This window comes from Babylonia areolata, chromosome 5 (assembly GCF_041734735.1).
Source record: "Babylonia areolata isolate BAREFJ2019XMU chromosome 5, ASM4173473v1, whole genome shotgun sequence".
In the NCBI taxonomy this organism is placed as follows: Eukaryota; Metazoa; Mollusca; class Gastropoda; order Neogastropoda; family Buccinidae; genus Babylonia; species Babylonia areolata.
In genome coordinates, this window is record NC_134880.1 from 10,633,312 (window position 1) to 10,655,097 (window position 21,786).

The 21,786-nt window shown below is 41.0% G+C and overlaps 2 protein-coding genes across 4 annotated transcripts in view; one reads left to right on the forward strand and one right to left on the reverse strand.

The window, feature by feature from the left end:
• Positions 1–51: 51 nt before the first annotated feature.
• LOC143281924 (ADP-dependent glucokinase-like) lies at positions 52–12,178 on the forward strand. Its single transcript, XM_076587223.1, has 6 exons — positions 52–353; positions 1,184–1,409; positions 4,887–4,952; positions 7,250–7,366; positions 7,960–8,259; positions 10,546–12,178. The coding sequence occupies exons 1-6, from the start codon at positions 175–177 to the stop codon at positions 11,089–11,091; spliced, it is 1,434 nt and encodes a 477-aa protein (XP_076443338.1). The 5' UTR covers positions 52–174; the 3' UTR covers positions 11,092–12,178.
• A 1,541-nt stretch (positions 12,179–13,719) lies between these two features.
• The window catches only part of LOC143281922 (putative ATP-dependent RNA helicase DHX34), a 45,043-nt gene continuing 36,976 nt past the window's right edge, over positions 13,720–21,786 (reverse strand). For all 3 annotated transcript variants that reach the window (XM_076587222.1, XM_076587221.1, XM_076587220.1), the window contains exons 21-22: positions 20,880–21,037; positions 13,720–19,764 (exon numbers count right to left, since the gene is read on the reverse strand). In XM_076587222.1, coding sequence (XP_076443337.1) covers positions 19,604–19,764; positions 20,880–21,037 — 319 coding nt within the window. In that variant the 3' untranslated portion in view covers positions 13,720–19,603. The remainder of the gene's footprint in view (positions 19,765–20,879; positions 21,038–21,786) is intronic.

The window sequence follows — 21,786 nt, forward strand, 5'->3', positions numbered from 1 at the left end:
GTAGTATTTGGTCTTTCTATGGTGTGAATTCAACTTTCTCAATTAGTATTACGAAAGTAATAGCAAAAACCAAAAAGAAGTAACTGTATACGGAACGCGCAATGTTTTCCGCTGTACAAAATAAAGGTGTTGTCCGGTCCGTGACTTGCGATTCGGGTTACCCACGTATTCAACATGGGAACGGCAACGAGGACACTGTGTTTTGGAATCACAACTGTTCTTGTTTCGTATTTCTATCTTCGTTGGTACCCACAGAGCAAATCAGATTTAGATGCAATCGAAAAGCAGGTGGCAGAAGTCTGGAATACTGATATAAAGTACCCAGCAAAACCTTTTGCAAGGTTGGCTGTCGGGTAAGAAAATCGGATTCAGAGAAAGGGTTCCGTATAAAAACGAAAGCAGCTAGAGTCAACCTGTTTCATTTTTTATCATACAATGATATTGCACTTAAAGTAATACACCTATGGATATAGTGCAACGTAATTCACACACACACACACGTCTGTGTTAGGAACTTCATGGACATATATTGAGAAATCAAGTTAGCATTAATTATTTAGCAAAAAAAAATAAATCTACAATTTTAATGATACAAAATTTGTCAAAAGGACACACAGATGCCTGTGCATTATTAGAGAACAGAATTTTGGATATAGTTGCAATGAATGGAGTGTGCTAAAAAGCGAAGATATTGCATATTTTGAATTCACATAACACAAAAGAAACAAAATATGATATAAAAAGTGTGAATTATGCATGAAATAGTGATCACATAAATTCCTAATTAGGACACCAGTGTTAGCTTTTCAAAAACATGTAAAAGAATTTTATATTATGGTATAAAATCAATTTGCACAACATGCAATTAACATAGTTTGAGGATGGGTGATTATTGTTTCTTTACGAAGCCATCAAGAATGGGGCGCTGTTATTGTTTCTTTATAAAGCCATTCTCAGAATCAGGCACACAGACCTCTTTGTGTATGTGCATGTTTGTGTTAGTGCATGCTTGTATATGTGTGGGAAGATGTAAGCTTGTTTGTGCAACTGCAAGCCTGTGTATATTATTATAGAATAAGTGTAGAGGTCTATGTGTGCATGATGTTAAAGTGTATACTATGTGTACCTGTGCATATGTATGAGGATTCAAGACCATGGTCAGAAACATTTTGTTTTCTTTCAGGACCAATGCAGATGTTGATCTGATTGTGTCAGGAGTGGAGCTTTTGAAGAAACTGATGCTTGCTCCTGGCAAAGAAGAGAACCACAACAGTTTGACAAGCCTCAGTGACCTGCAGGAAACATTTTCTTTCTTCTTCAGCAAGGGACGAGCTGCAGAACGCATTGTTACTGACCCTGCTGTCTACAAACAGATAGTGAAAACTGTGTTTGATTTAGAACATGTGGAGGTAAGTATCTGTTTAATTTCCTTTTAGATTCCTTTGTGGTCAGTGAGCAAGTACTTGAGTCAGTGTTTGATTATTGTCTTTTTGACAAAAGGACTGGTGAAAAGAGAAAAAAACTGTTTTCTTTCATAAGAGAGGGGTAGAGACCAGAAAAGAAAGGAATGTTCTGAATTTGCTGCATTGCCCATGTTCGTATGTGTTTGACTGTTTTTATTCTACCATTTTAAGCAGATAGCTTGTTGTTGTTGATTTAGGATGATTGCATCCATGTTCAAATTGTTCTGTTCATATTTCAATAACTTACCAGTTATGGGATCTTTTAACATGCATACTTGATCTTGTACATTTCTGAATAAAACGGACTAAGACACTCACTAGAAGGTCTGCTTTTTATTTTTTTATTTCAACATTGCCTCTGATGCAAGTAGATGGCAAAAATGCTTGTGAATTCATAGTGCTAAAGTGTAGTAATTATACTCTGACTTACAGGTTCTATTTCATCATGTCTTTGTTGTCTCCCTGTTGATCTATAGATGGGATTGCTGAGGCTGTTTGAAAAAGGCAAGGCAACACAGTAAACTAATTGGTGAGACACCTGTGACCAGGTTGTGATGGGGGTGTGCCCAAAGCAGTAGAAAAGTTCTGTTTGAAATTTTGATGAGTTCTTAGTTTGACCCTTTTGGCCGTCATTCTTTCCAGAAGGCTTGAAAGCACCTGCATCTCTTCTTTTCCTTCACAAGATGAAAATCATCGAAGTTTAAACCAAATGTGCACCACTGTGTGTGTGTGTGTGTGTGTGTGTGTGTGTGTGTGTGTGTGTGTGTGTGTGGTGTGTGTGTGTTTGTGTGTGTGTTGAAACAGTTTGTGCATGCATGTGTGTTTCTGTGCGTGTGTGTGAGTGTATCACTAGTATGTAATTGTGTATACACACATACCATTCTGTATATCTCTTTGTGTGTTTGTGTGTGTGCAATTGCTCACATATGCATTTGCATGTGTGTGAGAGTGTGTGTGTGTGTGTGCTTTTGATGTATAGCATAAATTTGCTCCATTTGGCTCTGAGTGCTTTGTTAACTGCATGGCAAAAACTGCAAACTGCTTTTGTATGCAATGGATAAAGTGTAATGATATTTTTTAATATGATTATCATGTAATGATACATGATACAACACATTATTGTCACATAGTGACATGCGTTGCCACTTGTTGGCTGCTTTGTAACAGTATTAACTAAGTGAAAGAGTGATATGAATGGGGGATTCAAAAGCGATTGAGATCAACCTCATCAAGATTTACAGAACTGTGACATGTACGATAACCAGCTTCCCTTCTCCATCCTCTAAGCTTTCATCCCCTCCTCTTCCTCCCAGTCATGTTGTCAAATACATGTCCAATGTCTGAAGTATTTGTGGTTGGAGATTGCAGCACATGTGCACCAAATGAATTAAAAAAACACAAAAAAGCTTTTTTCAAACAGTTGACATGACATTCATAATACATGTTCTATAGTGAGTCAACAAGAAATATTATTCAATTTCCATTATGTATAGTATTTTTCAGTAAGCAGTCACATAGCAAACTATAAAAATTGTTACACAAGTTCTAAAAAAGGAAACGCGTGGTGGTGGTGTGTCCATCCAGATCGATGATGACCATCGTTGTCATCCAGCTGGGGGATGGGGCGAGGGTGGTGGTGGGTTGGGGGGAAGGATGCTCATGAATCTATCTGTGAATGCGCAGATGGCTGAATAGTCCAATCTGCGCACGAAATGTTCGCTGACAGTTGGGGCAGACAAAGACAGGCATATCATTGTCAGGGAGCTTGTTTGCCCGTGACTTTCTGGCCTGCCTCTTCTGAACAGCTGCAGCAGTCCTGTTGGCCTCGCACAACTTGGCGCCTTTGTGCACAGCAGCGCGCCATTTGTCACGGTCCACTGCAGATTCCTCCCAGGAGTCAAGGTTGATATCAAACACTTTCAGAGAGACTTTCAGAGTATCTCTGAAGTGCTTCTTCTGACCTCCGTGTGATCTCTTCCCTTGTTGCAGCTTGCCATAGAAGAGCCTTTTGGGCAGCCGATGGTCTGGCATGCGCGCCATGTGTCCAGCCCAGCGAAGCTGGGACTGCATCAGGATGGTGAAAATGCTGGGAAGGGTGGCTTTTGCGAGCACCTCTGTGTCTGGGGTCCTGTCTTGCCACTTGATGTTCAGTAGCTTCCTGAGGCATGTTGTGTGAAAGTGGTTCAGCTTCTTGGCATGTCGTTGGTACACTGTCCAAGTTTCGCAGGCGTACAGTAGTGTGGGGAGAACTACTGCTCTGTAGACCTTTAGCTTGGTCTCAAGACTAATGCTTCTTCTGTTCCAGACATTTGCATTGAGTCTACCAAAAGTTGCGCTTGCTCTTGCAATCCTGACGTTCACTTCTTCGTTGATGGTCGCATTTCTTGACAGTGTGCTGCCAAGGTATGTGAACCGCTCCACCACACTGAGTCTCTGACCGTTGACTGTGATGTTGGGCTCAATGTAGGGTTTCCCTGGGGCTGGCTGATGGAGAACTTCAGTTTTCCTCGTCAGGAAACGCGTACCAGCCCAATGAATACAGAGTTCAAATAGTCATGCGTTGGATGTAAAATGGAACTTTTAAAAATTTAGCAGACGGGTGTACCAAAGAATGGTCTCTGCAGCAACAGTGTCAACAGCCTCACAGTTATACAGCCAATGCAGAGAATCATGTCTCAATAACTGGGCAGTGAGTGAATGACACAGAGGATCAAATCTTAGAAACACAAGCTGAGGAGATATATGGCAACACTTGGAAACAGCACAAACGACAGTGATACAGGCACAAAGACACAAAGAATGATGACAATAACTCAGTGATGAAGGTGATGTGTAAAATTAAGCTGGTTGATGTGCAGGATGACAATGCAGATCTTAAAACATAACATTGATGACAGCAAGACAATGATATATAAAGTAAGATCGATGCAACCAAAAAATGAACCAAGTCAACAGTGAACAATAGATACCACTTTACAATGTTGTTTTGGGGTGGGGTGGGGTGGGGGGGTGCGGGGGTGTTTTTTTTCTTTGTGGCAGCATTTTACATTACTTATGCATGTCTCATATAAAACACTGGCATATAAACACTTTTTGTTTCTGAGTCTGTGACAGTTGTGCATTGACATTCTCAGAGAAAATAATTGGGTTTTTTTCTCTAACCATCCCAAAATAGAAAAAAAAAAGTGATAGCATGGACACTTGTGTAGCAGTGAAACTGTTCCTTTTTTTTTCTAGACTGCAGGAAAATTATTATTTTGTTTTACTTTGAAGATATTTGAGCTGCACTTATGTGGATTGAAATAAAAGATTCCCATCTCTCCGCTTATTTACCTTTTGACATTTATTTTCACATTGCATGAAATCTTTTGAGAGACAACAATTCAGTTAATCCAATGTCTAGAGAATTGTGTGTGTGTGCAGCAACACATTGGTGGGAATGCTGCTTTGATGGCCATGATAATCTCCAGCTTGTTTCCTGAGGCCAAGGTAAGAGTGTGGAATGAAAAGGTGAAGGTAGATAGCTGTGAGCACTGAAAATATGGATGCACTGGGCTGACTTAGTCACTTCATTCTTGTTCTGTGAGCATCATGCACACGCACATTTACTCACTCCAGACGATGGAATGCTATAGCGTTCCTGACGTAAGGTAGCGTTCTGGTGTCCGGAACGCTATAGCAGTTTTGACAATTAAAATTGTTTCCACGTTGTCCTCATGGGGTAGCATAAAAATTGCAGCTTCACAGGGCATTGCGAACGTGTCAAGGGTCGAATGGAAAGTTTCTTCGTGAGGTTCCGTAACTATACACTCGCTGGCCAGCCGTTGACTTTGGTACCCCACATGACAAGCTAATCTGCATACGTATCGAAAATGGCGTCACAGTTTGGAGCAAACTGGATTACGACAGTGGCTTTTTACTGATGGTGAAGTGATTGAAATGCTTCAGACTGAAGGTTTCGATATAGACGAGGATGATGAAGACGTTGAATAAAGTATCTGCAGTGAAGACAGCTACCAGCGAGACTGTACAGACAGTGACTCAGCTTCTGAAGGCTGTGAAGAGAGAGAGAGGGGTGGGCATACACATGATGTGAGAAGAGGGGTCAGTGGGTCAAGTGCAGGGAGTTTCATTCAGTTACTTTGTGTTTTGTATTTTTTGTGATTTTTCCCAGCCCTAACAAATTGGTTGTCTGCAGGGGAAAGCAAGGGAGAAAACTATTCATCCATAGTGAGTTAAGAAGTACTTGCTCATGGATGTTTGCTCGTCTGGTGCTTTATATTATATGGTTCAAGTAGATGGTCTGTGCATAAATACACACATACAATGACAGACACACACACATAGTGCATAGACACACACGTGTGCACACATGCACGCATGCACAGAATAATATAAAATATCACCAATAAAGTCATAGTCAACTTTTACTCAGAGTGTGCATATATATATATATATATATATATATATATATATATATATATGTGCGTGTTTGTTATTCAGTTTCATGTGTGTGTGTTTGTTTTTTGTGTCTGTGGTTGTTGTTGTTTTTAAACTAAAACAGCATTAAAATTAAGGTAGACAAGTGAAGAGAAAACTGTGTCTGAGTGTGCATATGTGCTTATCTGCCAGTACAGAGAGTTTGTGATGGTCTGGGTTCAAATGCTGCTCTTGCCCTTTCTCTCAAGTTTGACTGGAAAATCAAACTGAGTGTCTAGTCCTTCGGATGAGACGATTAACTGAGGTCCAATGAAAAAGAACCCATTGCAATGAGTGTTGTCGTCTGGCGTAATTCTGTAGAAGAAATCCACTCTTATACAGTGATAGAAATGTTATATGCAAGCACTCAAGGCCTGACTAAATGCATCGGGTTATGCTGCTGGTCAGGCATCTGCCTAGCAGTTCAGTTCAGTTACTTGAGGCGTGACAGCTTTCAGACAAATCCATTAACAGTGTGGTTCATCTGTCAGGATCGACGAGGACCATCTAGTCATCCTGGGGGTGGGTGGGTAGGGCTCTGTGGGTGCGCAGATGACTGGTCAGGCCAATCCGCGCCCGGAAGGTTCTGACGCAGTGTGGACAGGGGATGGTGGCGGCTGTCAGGGACTTGCTGGCACTGCTTTTCCTGGCCTGTCTGCGTTGCTCTGCTGCAGCGATTCTGTTGGCCTCACAGGATTTGGCGCCTTTGTGGACAGCTGAACGCTACTTTGGTCTGTCCATTGCATTCAGCTCCCATGTGTCGTGGCTGATGTTGAAGGCCTTCAGAGAAGCTTTCAGAGTGTCTTTGAAGCGCTACTTTTGGCCTCCATGGGAGTGCTTGCCATGTTGGAGTTCGCCGTACAGCAGTTTCTTAACACTACACCACATCTGTAAAGCAGATGCCTGACCAGCAGCATAACCCAACGCGCCTAGCAGATGTGGTGTGCCTTGTATGGATTTGTCCAAACTCAGTGACGCCTCCTTGAGAAACTCAATCTGAAACTTAGAATCCTTGTCCTGGGTAGATGAGATTGTTCGAATTATTCAGAAAGAAGAATACAGAAATGAATCAGAATGATAAGAAATGATAGTAATTCAAAGATAAGAAAAACTAGCATAATTTGTTATGTATGTATGTGTGTGTCCGTGCATGCATCCAAATCAGAATGATAAGAAATTATAATAATTCAAAGAAGATAAGAAAAACTAGCATAATTTGTTATGTATGTGTGTGTGTGTCTGTGCGTGCATCTGTGTGTGCATGCATGTGTGTGTGTGCGTGTGCCTGTGTGTTGACGGCCATGCAGGTTCAGTTTGTGGGTCCGGTGGGTCCCATTCTGCAGAGTCTGATGCCTGTGAACGTCTCTGTCCCTGCTTCCAGCCTCATGGAGCAGGATGAGTTCCACCTCATCATGGAGTATAAGGTTGGTCAGAGTGACAGACATGTGGGTGTGCATGTGTGAGTGGTTCTGTGTGAATGTGTGTGCAGGTGCTGGCTTATGCATGCCCAAGCATGATTGTGCCCTTTGACTGTAAAAAAATGTTGGCAGGTTTGTAGACGGATATTTTCAAGTCGGGAAATGTTCTATTTTCAGTTAATAAAATTCATGCAAAGAAAAGCATCTACTTTCCATTCTTTCTTTCTGTGTTTGTGGACTGCTATAGCTGCATTTACATGAAACTTGGCTTTAGTTGTACATGTATGACCATTTTTTCCCTACCATTAGGGCAGTCAGTTAGGCAGCCATGCTCATGTTTTCAGGGATGTGCATGTTGGCCATGTTGCATGAGTGTCCGTGACAAACTGAACATTGAAATGGTTTGTCGGATCTTTAATGTGTGTATTGAATCTTCTTCATGTGTAGTAGGTGTATGCACACAAAGGGAGTTAAGGCACTGGCAAGTCTGTACATTTTTTTTGTTTTTTTGTTTTTTTTATTGTAAAGCAGTTTGAGAGGTTTAAAATTGCTTTTTCAATTGCTGTTTATTATTGGTGACACTGGTGTTGCCCTTCTAGGTGGGTGAAGAGTGGGGCGCAGTGCAGGCCCCAGTGGCCAATCGTTTCATCTGCAGTCACGACGAGTCCAACCTTGCCATGACCATGGCGGAGACTTTCTTCGCCAGCCTGCCAACCTTTGACCCTGACCTGGTGGTGCTGTCCGGGCTCCACATGCTGGAGGGCCTGCCTCCTGACCACTTCCAGGCCCGCATTGACGTCCTGGCCTCGGGGCTGACACAGCTGGGGCCTGGTGTACCTGTGCATCTGGAGTTTGCCAGCATGGCCAATGCTGGCTGCATGAAATCCATTCTGGAAAAGGTGAGAATGTTCGGAGGGGAAAGTTTCCTAACTCAGAAATGGACAGGGTTTTTTGTTGGGTTTTTTTGTGTGTTTTTTTTTTATAACTTTCTTGTATATTATTTTCAGTGGTTTCACTCACACCATCTTCCTCAGAAACTGATACAGGAAAGTCTTCGGTTTGACAGGCTGAGTGAACTAAGTGACGCATTAGGTCTTTCACCGCCAAGTTTCTGTGTGAAATATACCCTCCAGCACCAAATATTTTAGAAACAATGCTCTCAGTCACAGGCTTCGGTTCATGTCGAAACAGCACAGTGGACTTGTTCACCTCAAACTCAGTCAGGGGGCAAAGGTTAGTCATTGTTCTATTGGCAGGAACCTGGCTGCAGCTGTCAAGCTTTATTATTTTATTATTATTATTATTACTACTACCTTTTTTTATATTATAATTATTATTATTATTTATTCATTTATTTATTTATGTAAGCTTATCTATTATTTATTCACCTTTTTTTCTTTTCTTTTCTTTTTTTTTTTTTTTTTTTTTTTCAAAGCCTGACTAAGCGCGTTGGGTTATGCTGCTGGTCAGGCATCTGCTTGGCAGATGTGGTGTAGCGTATATGGATTTGTCAGAACGCAGTGACGCCTCCTTGAGCTACTGAAACTGAAACTGAAACTGTCTAGCTTTGTTACAATGTAAAATACAGTCTCATCAACATGACCCCTCAGTGTCGACAAAAGTTGCCAATGGCGGTGCACTGTCTAGTTTGTTACAAGTTGCCTATGGCGGTGAAAGTGTTAATGTTGCCTGGCCACAGGCACCTGACTATGGTGTTGCAAAAGACCGTCATAAATTGGAGTTCTAGGCCAGTGTCCCTGTAGACGCTGGACTTTCTCTTCTTCATTTGGATGATTTGTTTTACATTTCTCTTCCAGAAATGATGATCTGTGCACAGGGCGGATGTCCTGTCCAGGTCAGTGCTGTGGTTCAGTGACACAAGATGCACATGGAATGCAGTCACTTCCGGTTTGATGTTCCATGATACATTTTTCCAGTGGTCTTTTAGTTTCTCTGATATACAGGGATGTGAGAGCTATGCGGAAATGTGTTTTTCCATTTCAAGAAAAGAAAAAAAAAAGGGCAGTTGGGCGTGACTGCTGCAGAAAAGCCCCAGGGGCCATTCCTGAGATATGTACGAATTCGGAGAGAAAAATGGGAGAGGGGGAATGGGGTGAAAATTTGGGGTTGTCACAGACGGCAGTTGCGACGCTAGTGCTGATGTGTGTCAAAACACTCTTTTCATCCATCCCAATAATAAAAAATAAAAAGGAGGCCCGTTTCTTCAGCCAATGATGCAGTGATACACTTGATGGCTGCAGTTAGTACATGTTATTTAGATCTTCAGGTGGGGGGAGGGGGGGGGGCTTTGGGCCCCAGGCCCCCCAGTGATGTGTCACCTTTCCATCACAAAAAGGGCTTTGATAGCCCTTCCCTGGCTACAGTACGCTTTGTTTGATTCCGTCCCTCTCACATCCCAGGATATAGACCACCTCAGTCAGTGCACTGAATGCGGTAGGTGACTCCATACCTCTTTGCCTTCTCTACGATGTCCTTTACATGTGAGACTGTCAGTTTGTAGGGATGTATGAAAAATTGTTGAATGTATGTGTTGTATTGGCATAGGTTGCTGCTGGTCCACCTCCAGCTTTGTGAGACTGGGAGTGCTGTTGAGATGATAAACTGAGGCCCCATGTGCAGCATGCACATAGCGCACTTAAAAGAAACTATGGCAACAAAAGGGCTGTCCTTAGCAAAAATCTGTTGAAAATTCCACTTTGGTAGAAGATAATAAAATAAAATCACTTGCACAGTTGCAGACAAAAAAAGAGAAAAAAAAATTAAAATGAAGGTTGGCACTGTACTGTGGCAACATACTTTCCCTGCAGAAATGAACCAAAATTCCAAACAGAGACATTGTCTTTTGTGACAAAAATGATACAGTATATTATCAGGCAGTGCCACACTGATGCTGATTCATGTCAGTGTTAAACACCAAAGGTGAGGTCAGTGTAGGGAGGAAGAAAAAAAAACGTGGTTTGGCCTTCCCCTGAGACTCGGTGTGGAATTCAAGTCCATTAGAAAAAGTCTTCAGTGTATGCTTATATGAACACCATTTTGTTCTCTGCACCTATTAGGTGGCACGGTTCTTGATTTTTGCTGACAGGAAAAACAAAAACAAACAAACAAAAAAAAACGACAAGATGATTGGATTGGATTGGATTTGTGTATGGTGATGCATGCAGGTGCTGCCCCAAATCACGTCACTGGGGCTGAACGAACAGGAGCTGGCTTTCACGTCCCAGGCCATGGGCGGCCGGCACAGCGAGCAGCTGAACCAGTGGGAGGGCCAGCCCCCCATCCACATCATGGGCGACCTGGTGCACTGGCTGCTGGACACCTTTGGCCAGTCATCCTCCCGCCCCCACTCCCGCCTGACCCGCGTCCACTTCCACTCCCTCACCTTCCACGTTGTGGGAGTGCATCGGTCTCACTGGAGCAATGTGGTGTCAGCCACCATGGCTGGCACCCGGATAGCTGGGCTCCAGGCCTGCGATATCCAAGACTTCCATCCTGATTCTGTGGATCTGAGGATTCCTTTGGAGTTCCAGCTCCATTCCGGTGACCAGCGGCGGCAGTTTGATGCAGCACATCCAGCATACTCCTGGTCGATAGGGGAGTTTGACTTTGTGTTTAGTCCTGTGTTGGTGTGTAAGAATCCTATAAAGACAGTGGGTCTAGGGGATGCTATTTCGGCGACAGGATTAATGTTTTCACAGTATTCACCATAGAGTGTCTGTGTGTGTGTGTCTGTGTGTGTGTGTGTAATCTGATGACCACATGCTTGTGAAAATACCCAATAATTTTTCTGTATGTACAGGGGTTGTTTTTTTTTATTTGTTAGTTTTTAAATTACAGACATTTAAGAATGTGCATCATTAATGCCTTTACCTTTTTATTGAGGGTATGGATTGTTTGAGTATTTGTTTTGAGAATGGCTAATGGTCCAACATTCCCTGTTAATTTGAAGCTCTGACTTTGTTGGCTCAGGTTTACAATATAAAGGATGGTGAATGGTCCAACAGGTTCTGCAGAGATGTCGCAGTCACTCACCATACATAGCATACACATTGTGTGTCAATCAAAGCAGGGGTCTTCAGTTTACTTTTCCCCTCTTTTTTTGTTTTTTGGGTTTTTTTGTTCCTGTTTCTACTGTCCCTTTTTTCCATGCCATCTCATTCTCTGCCCACCACCCCCACCCCTACCCTCCTTCAGTGCCATCGAAAGTGAGGAATACATTAGATGGATTTTTAATGCTAAAAAATTGGGTCTCCAATGCCTACAAAGAACAGTGAAGTTAAAACACGAATTCTCAGCTCAGTTTATGAGAACTGACACGGGAAAAGTATTATGAATTGTTGCCTTTTCTCCGATCTCCAAAGACATGCTATCCATCCCTAACTGGCCAAACTGAATTAAAACTATATATACACACAAACACACTGGGGAAAAGACTAGACAGAACAGTTTTGGATGGTTAAACTCCAAACTCTGGCACCTGAACTGAAGGATTGATTATCAGCTTCACTTGGACCCCACCTTTCCCTCTCCTATGCACCGCCCAATCATTTGCTGAACATGCTTACGTGGTCACCAGGGAGGAAGGTGGCAGAATGGTTAAGATGCTCAGCTGCCAGTACAGGAGAGTCCGTGAGAGTGTGGGTTTGAATCCCGCTCTTGCCCTTTCTCCTAAGTTTGACTGGAAAATCAAAACTGAGCATCTAGTCTTTCGAATGAGACGATGCACTTGGTGCACTGAAAAAGAACCCTTGGCAACAGAAGTGTTGTCTTCTGGCCAAAATCGTGTAAAAAAAACAACAAACAAACAAAACAAAAAACCACTCTGATAGGTACACAAATATGTAAGCATGCACTCAAGTCCTGACAAGTGTTATGGGTCATGCTGCTGTCAGGCATCTTCCTAGCAGATGTGGTGTAGCATATATGGATTTGTCTGAACACAGTGATGCCTCCTTCAGAAATAGAGACTGAAACTTACAAGGGAAAAAAAACCCCGTCAGATTGATGACATATAAAGATATAAAGGCAAGGAAAGACCTGTAACATAACAATCAGTACTCCAGAGGAAGGTGGTAATTCATTCAAGACAACAGTCAGTCTGTCTCACTTGATATTTCAGTGTGTCTTGACCACCTTCATCTGGAGCAGAGACTGATACATCACAGGTTATGTATTTACAGGGATATGTTATCGATATATATTTTTACATCTATATAAATATATACACACAAAATTTCACAAAAATTTGGTATGTCTTCATCACAAGTTTATTGCTATTGCATATTTTTAGGAGGGGTTTCTGTAACTCAGGTAAGCTGTTCCCCTGTCTTTGAGATATACTTCTTGCATGTATTGGAATCTTTTTTTCTTTTTTTTTTCTCTCAGTAGTTTCAGCCGGTTGAACAGAGTGAGATGGGAGTTGACGGAGCATTTCTGCTGCATACTCTGTAGGAGATAAATCATTCCCACCTTACTCAGAACCATTTAGAAAGGCACAGGTTTTGTCTCAGTTGAACTGTAATGATTTCATAATTTCAGAGATTTTACACGTCAGAATGAATGATTGAGAGATTCTTGTGTAGCATCAAATGTTTTATCGTCATGTTTTTGCTTGATGCTGAGTGTTTCACTGTGTGCCTTGACATGGTAAATTTGTCCCAACGTGTTCCGTTTGTCTGGAAATCGTGTTGTGAAAAACTGTTATGTATTTGCAGAGATCACCTCTCATGATACGTGCCCAGATTTTTTTTTCCCCCTCTGCATGTGTGTGTGTGCCAGTGGGCTGGTTTTTGTAAGCTGTGAAATTCTCATGAAATATTTATGTACTGATATTGTTCAGGTCTTGATAGGTTTCATTGTTTGCATTTGCATTTAAATTGTATATTTGTGTGTGTGCATTCATGTGAATGCTAAAGATTTGTGTGAAGTTTCTAATTGAGCTTCATCATCTTAATCCAAATACAGTATCTCAGGCTTTATGATGAAGTGCGTTCCTATGTACAACAGGGGCCTTTTTTTCATTTTGTGATAAGACATAATGGAAACATGTAGGGTTATTAATGAAATGAACATGAGATAATGGGATTTTTTTTCTGATCAATAGCAGTGATGGTAAATGGTGACTCATGACATGGAGATCCTTGTGAATTACTAGAAATTGTGGTTTTTTACGTGTTCATTTGAAGGCAGTGGATGGCAAGGATATATCCTCCTACTCATACTGCACTTAAGACTTAGAGCTTGATCTCTGACCAAGGATAGGCGTTATATGAGTATCCATATCATTCATTCCTACTTTACAAGGATATGGTGGATAGACAGACATTCATGCATTGATGTATTGTATACTTGTATTGTGTAGCTGAAAGTAAGTGGAGTTGATGGAAAGCAGTGTATACTTGTATTATGTAGCTGAAAGTAAGTGGAGTTGATGGAAAGCAGTTTTATGCATTTGTAGGTGGAAGGAATCATGAGAATTTGCATCAGGTTCATAGATTGAGTGGTAAGAATAAAAACTGATAAAAAAAAAAAAAAGTTGATGGATAAATCAGTGATAAAAGAAAGAATAAATGAATGAAAACGATGAATGAAATTTGAAATTTGTGTTGAGTTCCTGTACAGGCAGAAACCAATACCTTCAGAGAACTTTGGTTTGTCTTCTCATCTTGTGTACAGACAGGCAACCCAACCAATTTGGTATTGCTGAATGTGCACAGGTGGATGAACAGTTGTATTCCCCACCAGGTATTTGTATCTGGCTTTTGTAGTGTCCTTGCCAGATGCCACATGATGAGGTAATCATAGTCATGCTTCTTGAGTTAGCTGTAGGTACACCTGTACTTTTGAAGTGCCATCCAATCAGCGTATGTAACTTACACAAGATGAGGGTATTTTTCAGTTTTGATTTTTCCTTTTTAAGATAGACAAGTAGAGCAGCCATCTTGTAATTTCTTCAAATACATGCAGCTATAAGCAGTATGATGTGTTTTCTGCCGTATTCCAGAGACTTGGACATCAGAGATTTGCAAAACATTTGAGTTTAAGACAATGCAGGTTTCAGTTCGCTGAATGTTTTCAGCACTCGACTTACTACTTCTTCTTCTGCGTTCGTGGGCTTCAACTCCCATGTTCACTCGTATATACGCAGAGTGGGCTTTTTTTACCCCGCCATGTAGGCAGCCATACTCCGCTTTTGGGGGTATGCATGCTGGGTATGTTCTTGTTTCCATAACCTACCGAACGCTGACATGGATTACAGGATCTTAAACGTGCGTATTTGATCTTATGCTTGCGTATGCACACGAAGGGGGTTCAGGCACTGGCAGGTCTGCACATATGTTGACCTGGGAGATCGTAAAAATCTCCACCCTTTACCCACCAGGCACCGTCACTGTGATTCGAACCCGGGACCCTCAGATCGAAAGTCCAACGCTTTAACCACTCGGCTATGACGCCCGTCACTCGACTTACAATCTGAGGGTTCTGGATTCAGTTCATGGTGGGTTAAGGTGGGAAATCAGATTTCCTGATCTTCCAGATGAACATATGTGCCAACCAGCTGGTGCCTCAGTCCCCTTTGTGTGTATACACAATCAGAATATAATTGATTGATTGATTGATGTGGATACTTATATAGCGCCTATCCTCGGTCAGAGACCAAGCTCTAAGCGCTTTACATACACGGGGACATTTGCGTCACAGGCTGCCTACCTGGGTAGAGCCGACTGACGGCTACCACTGGGCGCTCATCATTCATTTCCTGTGTCATTCAATCAGATTACAGACACACGCATACACACTCAGACAGACATGTAACATTTTACGTGTATGACCGTTTTTATTTATTTACCCCGCCATGTAGGCAGCCATACTCCGTTTTCGGGTGTGTGCATGCTGGGTATATTCTTGTTTCCATAACCCACCGAACGCTGACATGGATTACAGGATCTTTAACATGCGTATTTGATCTCAGTTCTGCGTGCGCACACACACGAAGGGGGTTCAGGCACTAGCAGGTCTGCACATATGTTGACCTGGGAGATCGTAAAAATCTCCACCCTTTTTCTAATGTACAAATGTTGAAGATTTTTTGTGCTTGTCACGCATGGGTTATGGAAACGTGAACATTGCCAGCATGGAATGATGTGGCCGCTACATGGCATGGTTAAAAATGGTCCAGCATGTGACAGCCCACTTGGTTCTATTGAATGTTGGAGTTGCAGCCCACAAACACAGAAGAAGAGTTGCAGAAAATCATGTTTTATTATAACTGGTAATCAGAATGTTATAATTTGTCCATTGATCAATGCGAAGTTGGTACAAAGACTTCCCATTACTCAGAAAATCATTTCTGTTAACCAGAAGGTTGATTTTGTTATGAAGATGATGCTTTGTGATCTCGATGATGGTGGTGGTTTCTGTATTTCTCCACATCAGATCAGTTTATTTTATTTGTTGCTTGGAGATTATTTTAGTTCTGTAATACCAGTCTGATCTTTTGTGGAAAATTTCCTTTAAAGTTGTTGGGGGTTTTTTGTTTGTTTTTTGGGTTTTTTTTTAATAATCCAATAGAGCTTACAGAAAAAGGATTAAATGGTGATAGTGACGTAAAACTAAAGCGTCAAATAATGCAGTGATGTAAAATGAAAGGGTCAAATAGTGTGTGTTCTTGTGTGCACACACCCATAAAAACATGTAGTGTCCAGTTGCTGCTTTTTCTGTCATTACATTTGGTAGAAGAGAATATGGCACTAAAAAAAAAAAAAACCCAACAGTCCCCTAGTTGATTTAATATAATTTGTTTTGAACAAAACCAGAATTGTACAGGTATTTGGCAGCTGTTAACACCTGTTTCTCAAGTGCATATGGTGATAATATAGCAGTATAACTGGGCACCCTTTAGGGTTCTGTTGGTTATGTTTTAGCAAATGCAGACACTTATACTAATCCCTGTACCCAGTTCACTTTTATATCTTTAAAATATAAATGTATCCAGTGAAGAAATGTTTTCCTACTATCAGGACTTATATGCAATTTTGTATTCACCAGCAGGTGAAAGATTTTTTTTTCTTTATTGATAAAGTTTGTAAGAAGTTTTGCTGTTTGAATTTTTCAAATATTGTACTGGCTTGTAGGTTTTGTGGTCCTTTTTTTTTCTTTTTTTTTAACTAGTTTGTTCGTTATTCTGTTGAAAATCTGGCTGAACACACTTTTGGTTTTGTCGTAGAGTGCATAATGTGAGTGACATGAATGTTTTAAATTTAGAAATGTTCTGTTTTCAGAATAGGTTTACATTGAGAATGACTATCACTTCTATACATCAGTATTTATCTTTAAAGTCATACATACCTCTCTCAAGCTGATAGATCAGGAAATAGACCAGTGTGGTTGATGTGTTTCGTTAATATTTTTAAAACGTTTTCTGTAAACATAGACTGCAGGTTATTGTTTACATCGAAAGTTACAGATCCATTGTGTTATGTGATATCAGTAGTTGTTTTTGATGCTTAGGTGTTCATTTTATTTATGCAGGGTTCATCTTTATTTACTTATTGGTTTGCTCTGATATGTGCGGCATATATGCATGCTTGCCTGTGTGAGTAGACTTTAACATGTAAATAAAAGTGATTGTTGGAAAAAGCATGGAAGATGTTAGGAATGAAAGGAGAGTATGTGTTCATGTGTTGAAATAACACTGGGGATGTGTAGGTCTGATGCTAGATACTGGATTTAATTACACATACTTAACCATGACCCACAAGTGCAGACTCCGGTGATACTGGAATTAGTACCATTACTTCATGCAGCAATGAAAACTAAAATCACATAATAAAAATCATGGTTTGAATTTCATATTCTGAGTTATATTTTTTGTTTTGGTACATATATTATTTCACATAAATGACGAATACAATTTCTTTATCTACACTTGAAAATATATACAGGTTGTAATTTTTAGACAAAAGATTAATCATTTTCAACAAAAAAGGAAAACACCAAATGACTTAACATGGATGGAAGCATTTGAACATCCACTTGTGCATACACACTACACACTCACAATCACCTGGCACAAGCACACAGCGACACACCTCTGTCTACTTCATTAGTACCTATTCACTTTGTGTATGCTTGTGCAGAAAAAAAACATTTTGGTGTAGATAGAACCTCCCCCCAATGTCTACGTTATTTCAGATGTTCTTGAGAGGGAGACTGAAAGATTGTATCAGTAAAGAGCATCCACAAATTGTGCACATGAACAGTTTTCCTCTGTGTTCTCTGTGTTCAGTAATTTAACTATATTAACATTCTTATGACTACTTGTTTGGATAATCATCTCTTATTTTCATCATTTTGAATATTAGGGTTTTTTGTGTTTTTTTTGTTTGTTTGGTTTTTGTTGTTTTTTTTTGGTCAGAAATCAAGGAGAAAAAAAAACTTTCCTTAGAACTGAAATGAAAAAAAGATTTCTGTTTTTTGGCTGATGTGTGTGTTATGATCAGCCGATTATATTTTTCCTGAAAGAACTGGACCTGTCCCAAGTGATTTTCATGCATATTAAACCTGAGAATTCATTAGATGATTTTGTTACAATTTCGAAGCCAGAAAGTCATGATGAAGACAGTGAAAGTTTGAAACTTTGGTAGAGCTATATAATGATCATAAAATAAGGAAATGCCAATTGATTCGGACTGTTTGATATAAAATTATCCTGTTTCTTGCGTATTACTTTCAATATGACAAACCTTTATTTCTGATGATGAGAAAAAATATGATTTGGACTGTTGTAAATATGTACTGGTAACCCCCCGCCCCCATCTCCCTATCAACTCCGGTGTTCTCAGTTTTGTTTTTGTTGTTCAGCAGGAATCACACACACGTCTTGAAGGCTTTGTCTCTTGTTGTTTGATGTCAGTATGTCACTTTGGAATGTGTTCCTTCTACCAGAGCAACTGGATGAGGTGCCATCATACTGGTTATCCAATGTACTGTCTCTTCTTTTGACACTTTCTCCTCTGTCATAGTTTGCATGTAATCAGCGTAGTCTGTGGTTGGTCTGTCATTATTAGTCTGTTGCTTGTATCTATCACCCATCCCCATACACACACACACACACACACACACACACACACACACGCACACACTCTTCAGTTTGTGTCATGTTTTACCAGTCCTGGAGCGGTGTTCCTAGACTGCTATCCAAGGCAACTTTGACTCTAATTGATGGTTATTATGAATCATGATAAATTATTATCAGTCCCAAGGCTTCAGTTATATCAGTAATCTGTTGTTTATCAGTGAACAACACTAGGTCTGCACGGCTGGCAACTTAAAAAAAAAAAATCTTTATTGCTAAATCCTTTTGGACAAAGCTTTCCAGGCTTGTTCTCAACATTTTAGAGTGGGCTGCGATTTTCTTCTGGAAAATGTCTTTCTTTATGCAATAACTTGTTCCAGATGGGACAGTTTAAGATGGAGAAAGAGGCCATCAGGTGGGGTAGGGAGGGGATGCGTCACATACACACTCTGTGTTTGCATGTGACACACATACATACCCCATACATATGTGTGTCACAGGCAAACAGAGATAAACATATTCATACACATGGGGGATTACACATGCATCCATATGCATTTGGGTATCAGTATATCAATGACTTAAAACAGTGATACATTGCTTCTTGAAATCTTTCTGTCATTATTCTGAATATAAGGAACACCAGGAAAGTCAAATATGACTAGGTATCACAAAAATGCTTGTCAGAGACAGTAAAATTACAAAGACTTTATCATTGATAAGAAAACACAAAAGGAAAATGTTCATGTTTTAAGCTAACCTTCTGAAATAATAAACAGAACCCAGTTTACATTTGTGTCTCTGGTTCTGTGTGTGTGAGAGAAAGAGTGAGTGTAAGTGTGTGTTCGCACACACATGTGTGCATTTACTGTCTTTGCTTGTATAAGGTGGTATATGTATATCTTTTATAAAAATCTGAAGACATCCCCCACTGGACGTTCTCTCTTTCCCCGCACAACATGCTGCTGCAAGCACACGTTCAATGTCCTCAATCATGAGCACATGAATAGTCTATACACTTATTACATCTTTGCATAAATCACACACACATGCATACACACAAACAGCACGTTTCCCGCCCTGTCTTCACACGCACCACCACCCAGTTCCACAGAACTCCTGCTCTCTGTGCAGCTTGTCTGCCATCACACAGATTCTGTCGCTGTGCTGCTGTCAGCATGGGATCGTTTGTGTCTGAGGATCTCGGTGGCCGTCAGTCGCAGCGATTTGTCACAGACGTCACAGTGGTAACTTTTCTTCAGAGGGTTGACGCTGCCCTGGTTTTCATCCACCTCTTCATGAGATCCTGCCAAACACAGGGACAGGACAAATATGTTATTTGAGACATTGCTGTTCTATTCCCACCAAGGTGCTACACCGTTTAACTCTCTCCATACGAACGGCGAAAGAGTCGACGTTAACAGCGTTTCACCCCAATAACCAACATCAAAATATTGCAAGTGGAAGGCTCTTATACTGAAGACGTGAATGGCGACAAAGAATACCACAATTCTGACGACGGAAGCTAAAGGTTGGGTCACTCAGGCACACACTGGACATCCGAGGGGTCTGTGTAGAGGAGAAGAGAGGACTAGCCGTACTGAGTGAGTTAAGTGTTCATCTTTTTACAACAGAAGAGTCCCACCCATGTATGTTTAAGCTACAACAGTGAAATAAACAAGCTCCAAAGTGCAAAGAAAAAAACTTATGTCATGAGGATAGACCGCCATGGTCCATGCAAGACAGGCTCAGATGGGAAGAACAAAAAGCTGAGCATCTGATACACTCACAGATGTGCCCAAGTATTGCTGAAAAATGCATTTCCTGACCGACAGCCTGAAGTGTTTACCTCACGGACCAGGTTGGCACTAGGATGTCATGAAAGGAAATGAACATCACAACACCTGTAACTGAATGCAGTGTAACGAGGTACTACTCTTGGAAAAACTTGGAATATTTTCAAATTAATAAATTATATAAATAATATACTTTATAGACCCTTCACTTTATTTCTCAATGTCACAGCAGAGGGACACTGACCCCAAAACAATAAGGCAAAACACTAGCGCTTTCTTGTTTCAGACATCAACAAAAGCTTAAAGCAATTTAATTAAATGGATATTGTGCATTCCGCCCTCTACCCCTCTCCCATTTTTATACAAAACCATCATGTCTTTTCACACCAACATGCACACACAAGAGATTCAAATGCACACAGAACACACACACACACACAAACACGCCTTAAGCACAACAGCCTCACCAACTCTTATCAAACTGCACAGAGCACACAAACACATACACAATGACACACACACACGCACACACACACATGCAACAACACATGCACACAACACCCTCCCCCCAGCCCTGCCCATTCCCCCATCCCCCCTGCCCCTCCACTACCCCTCCAGTCCTCACCAGTGGGTAAGGGGTCGTCGTTCTGACAGCTCTCTTCATGCCGCAGTCTCTCCAGCACAGACACAATCATGGACTGGCGGCAGTGGGGGCAGGTCCAGTGTCTCTGCATGTGGGACGTGTACTCTCCCCACACACTGGCTGACGACTCGTCCAGCAGGCTTCAACAACAAACATTAGCTGGTCACAGGATTTTGCTTGCTTTGCTGGTGACAGGATTTTTGTTTCCGTAGCAAGTGACAGGTTTAGCTGGTGACAGGATTTTTGTTCCCTTAGCAAGTGACAGGATTCTGTTTCCTTTGCTTGTGACAGGATTCTGTTTCCTTAGGAAGGAAGGAAGGAATTTTTGTTTAATGTCCCGTCACACATATCGGTGATTGAAGACATTTTGTAAAAGTATTTATGAATACATCTGAGTATTATCGGTTAGAAGGGGTGGGAGATGTGGATGAATGGAGGGTTTGGGGAAACTGGGCAAATGAGGGTAAAAATGTGGGTGAAATTTGAAAGAAAAACAAAACAAACAAACAAACAAACAAAAACAAAAAACCCTCTAAATACAGTTACAGGAAATTACTTAAAGGACTTCGTAAAAGAGAAGTCGTTAAACTGACAAGCGAAACAACTGATAATGAATGCAAAAAGTCAAAAACATCAACGTTCTCAGTCACTTGTGAAGACACACTTTCGTGTACAAAAGGCTTCATCAAGCTACAGTGAAAAATTATATGCTCAATTGTCAGGTTATTAAAGCATATACACTTGACATTAGAACAATACTTGGTCCGTAATGAATTTGATAATAGTCTGAGAGCTAAGCTCAGAATTGGTCTGCGAATCGGACCAAAGTCTGAGAGAGTCAACTGACGAGGTTTTAGACTTGAATTCAAGCACCTATAAAAGTCTCTTT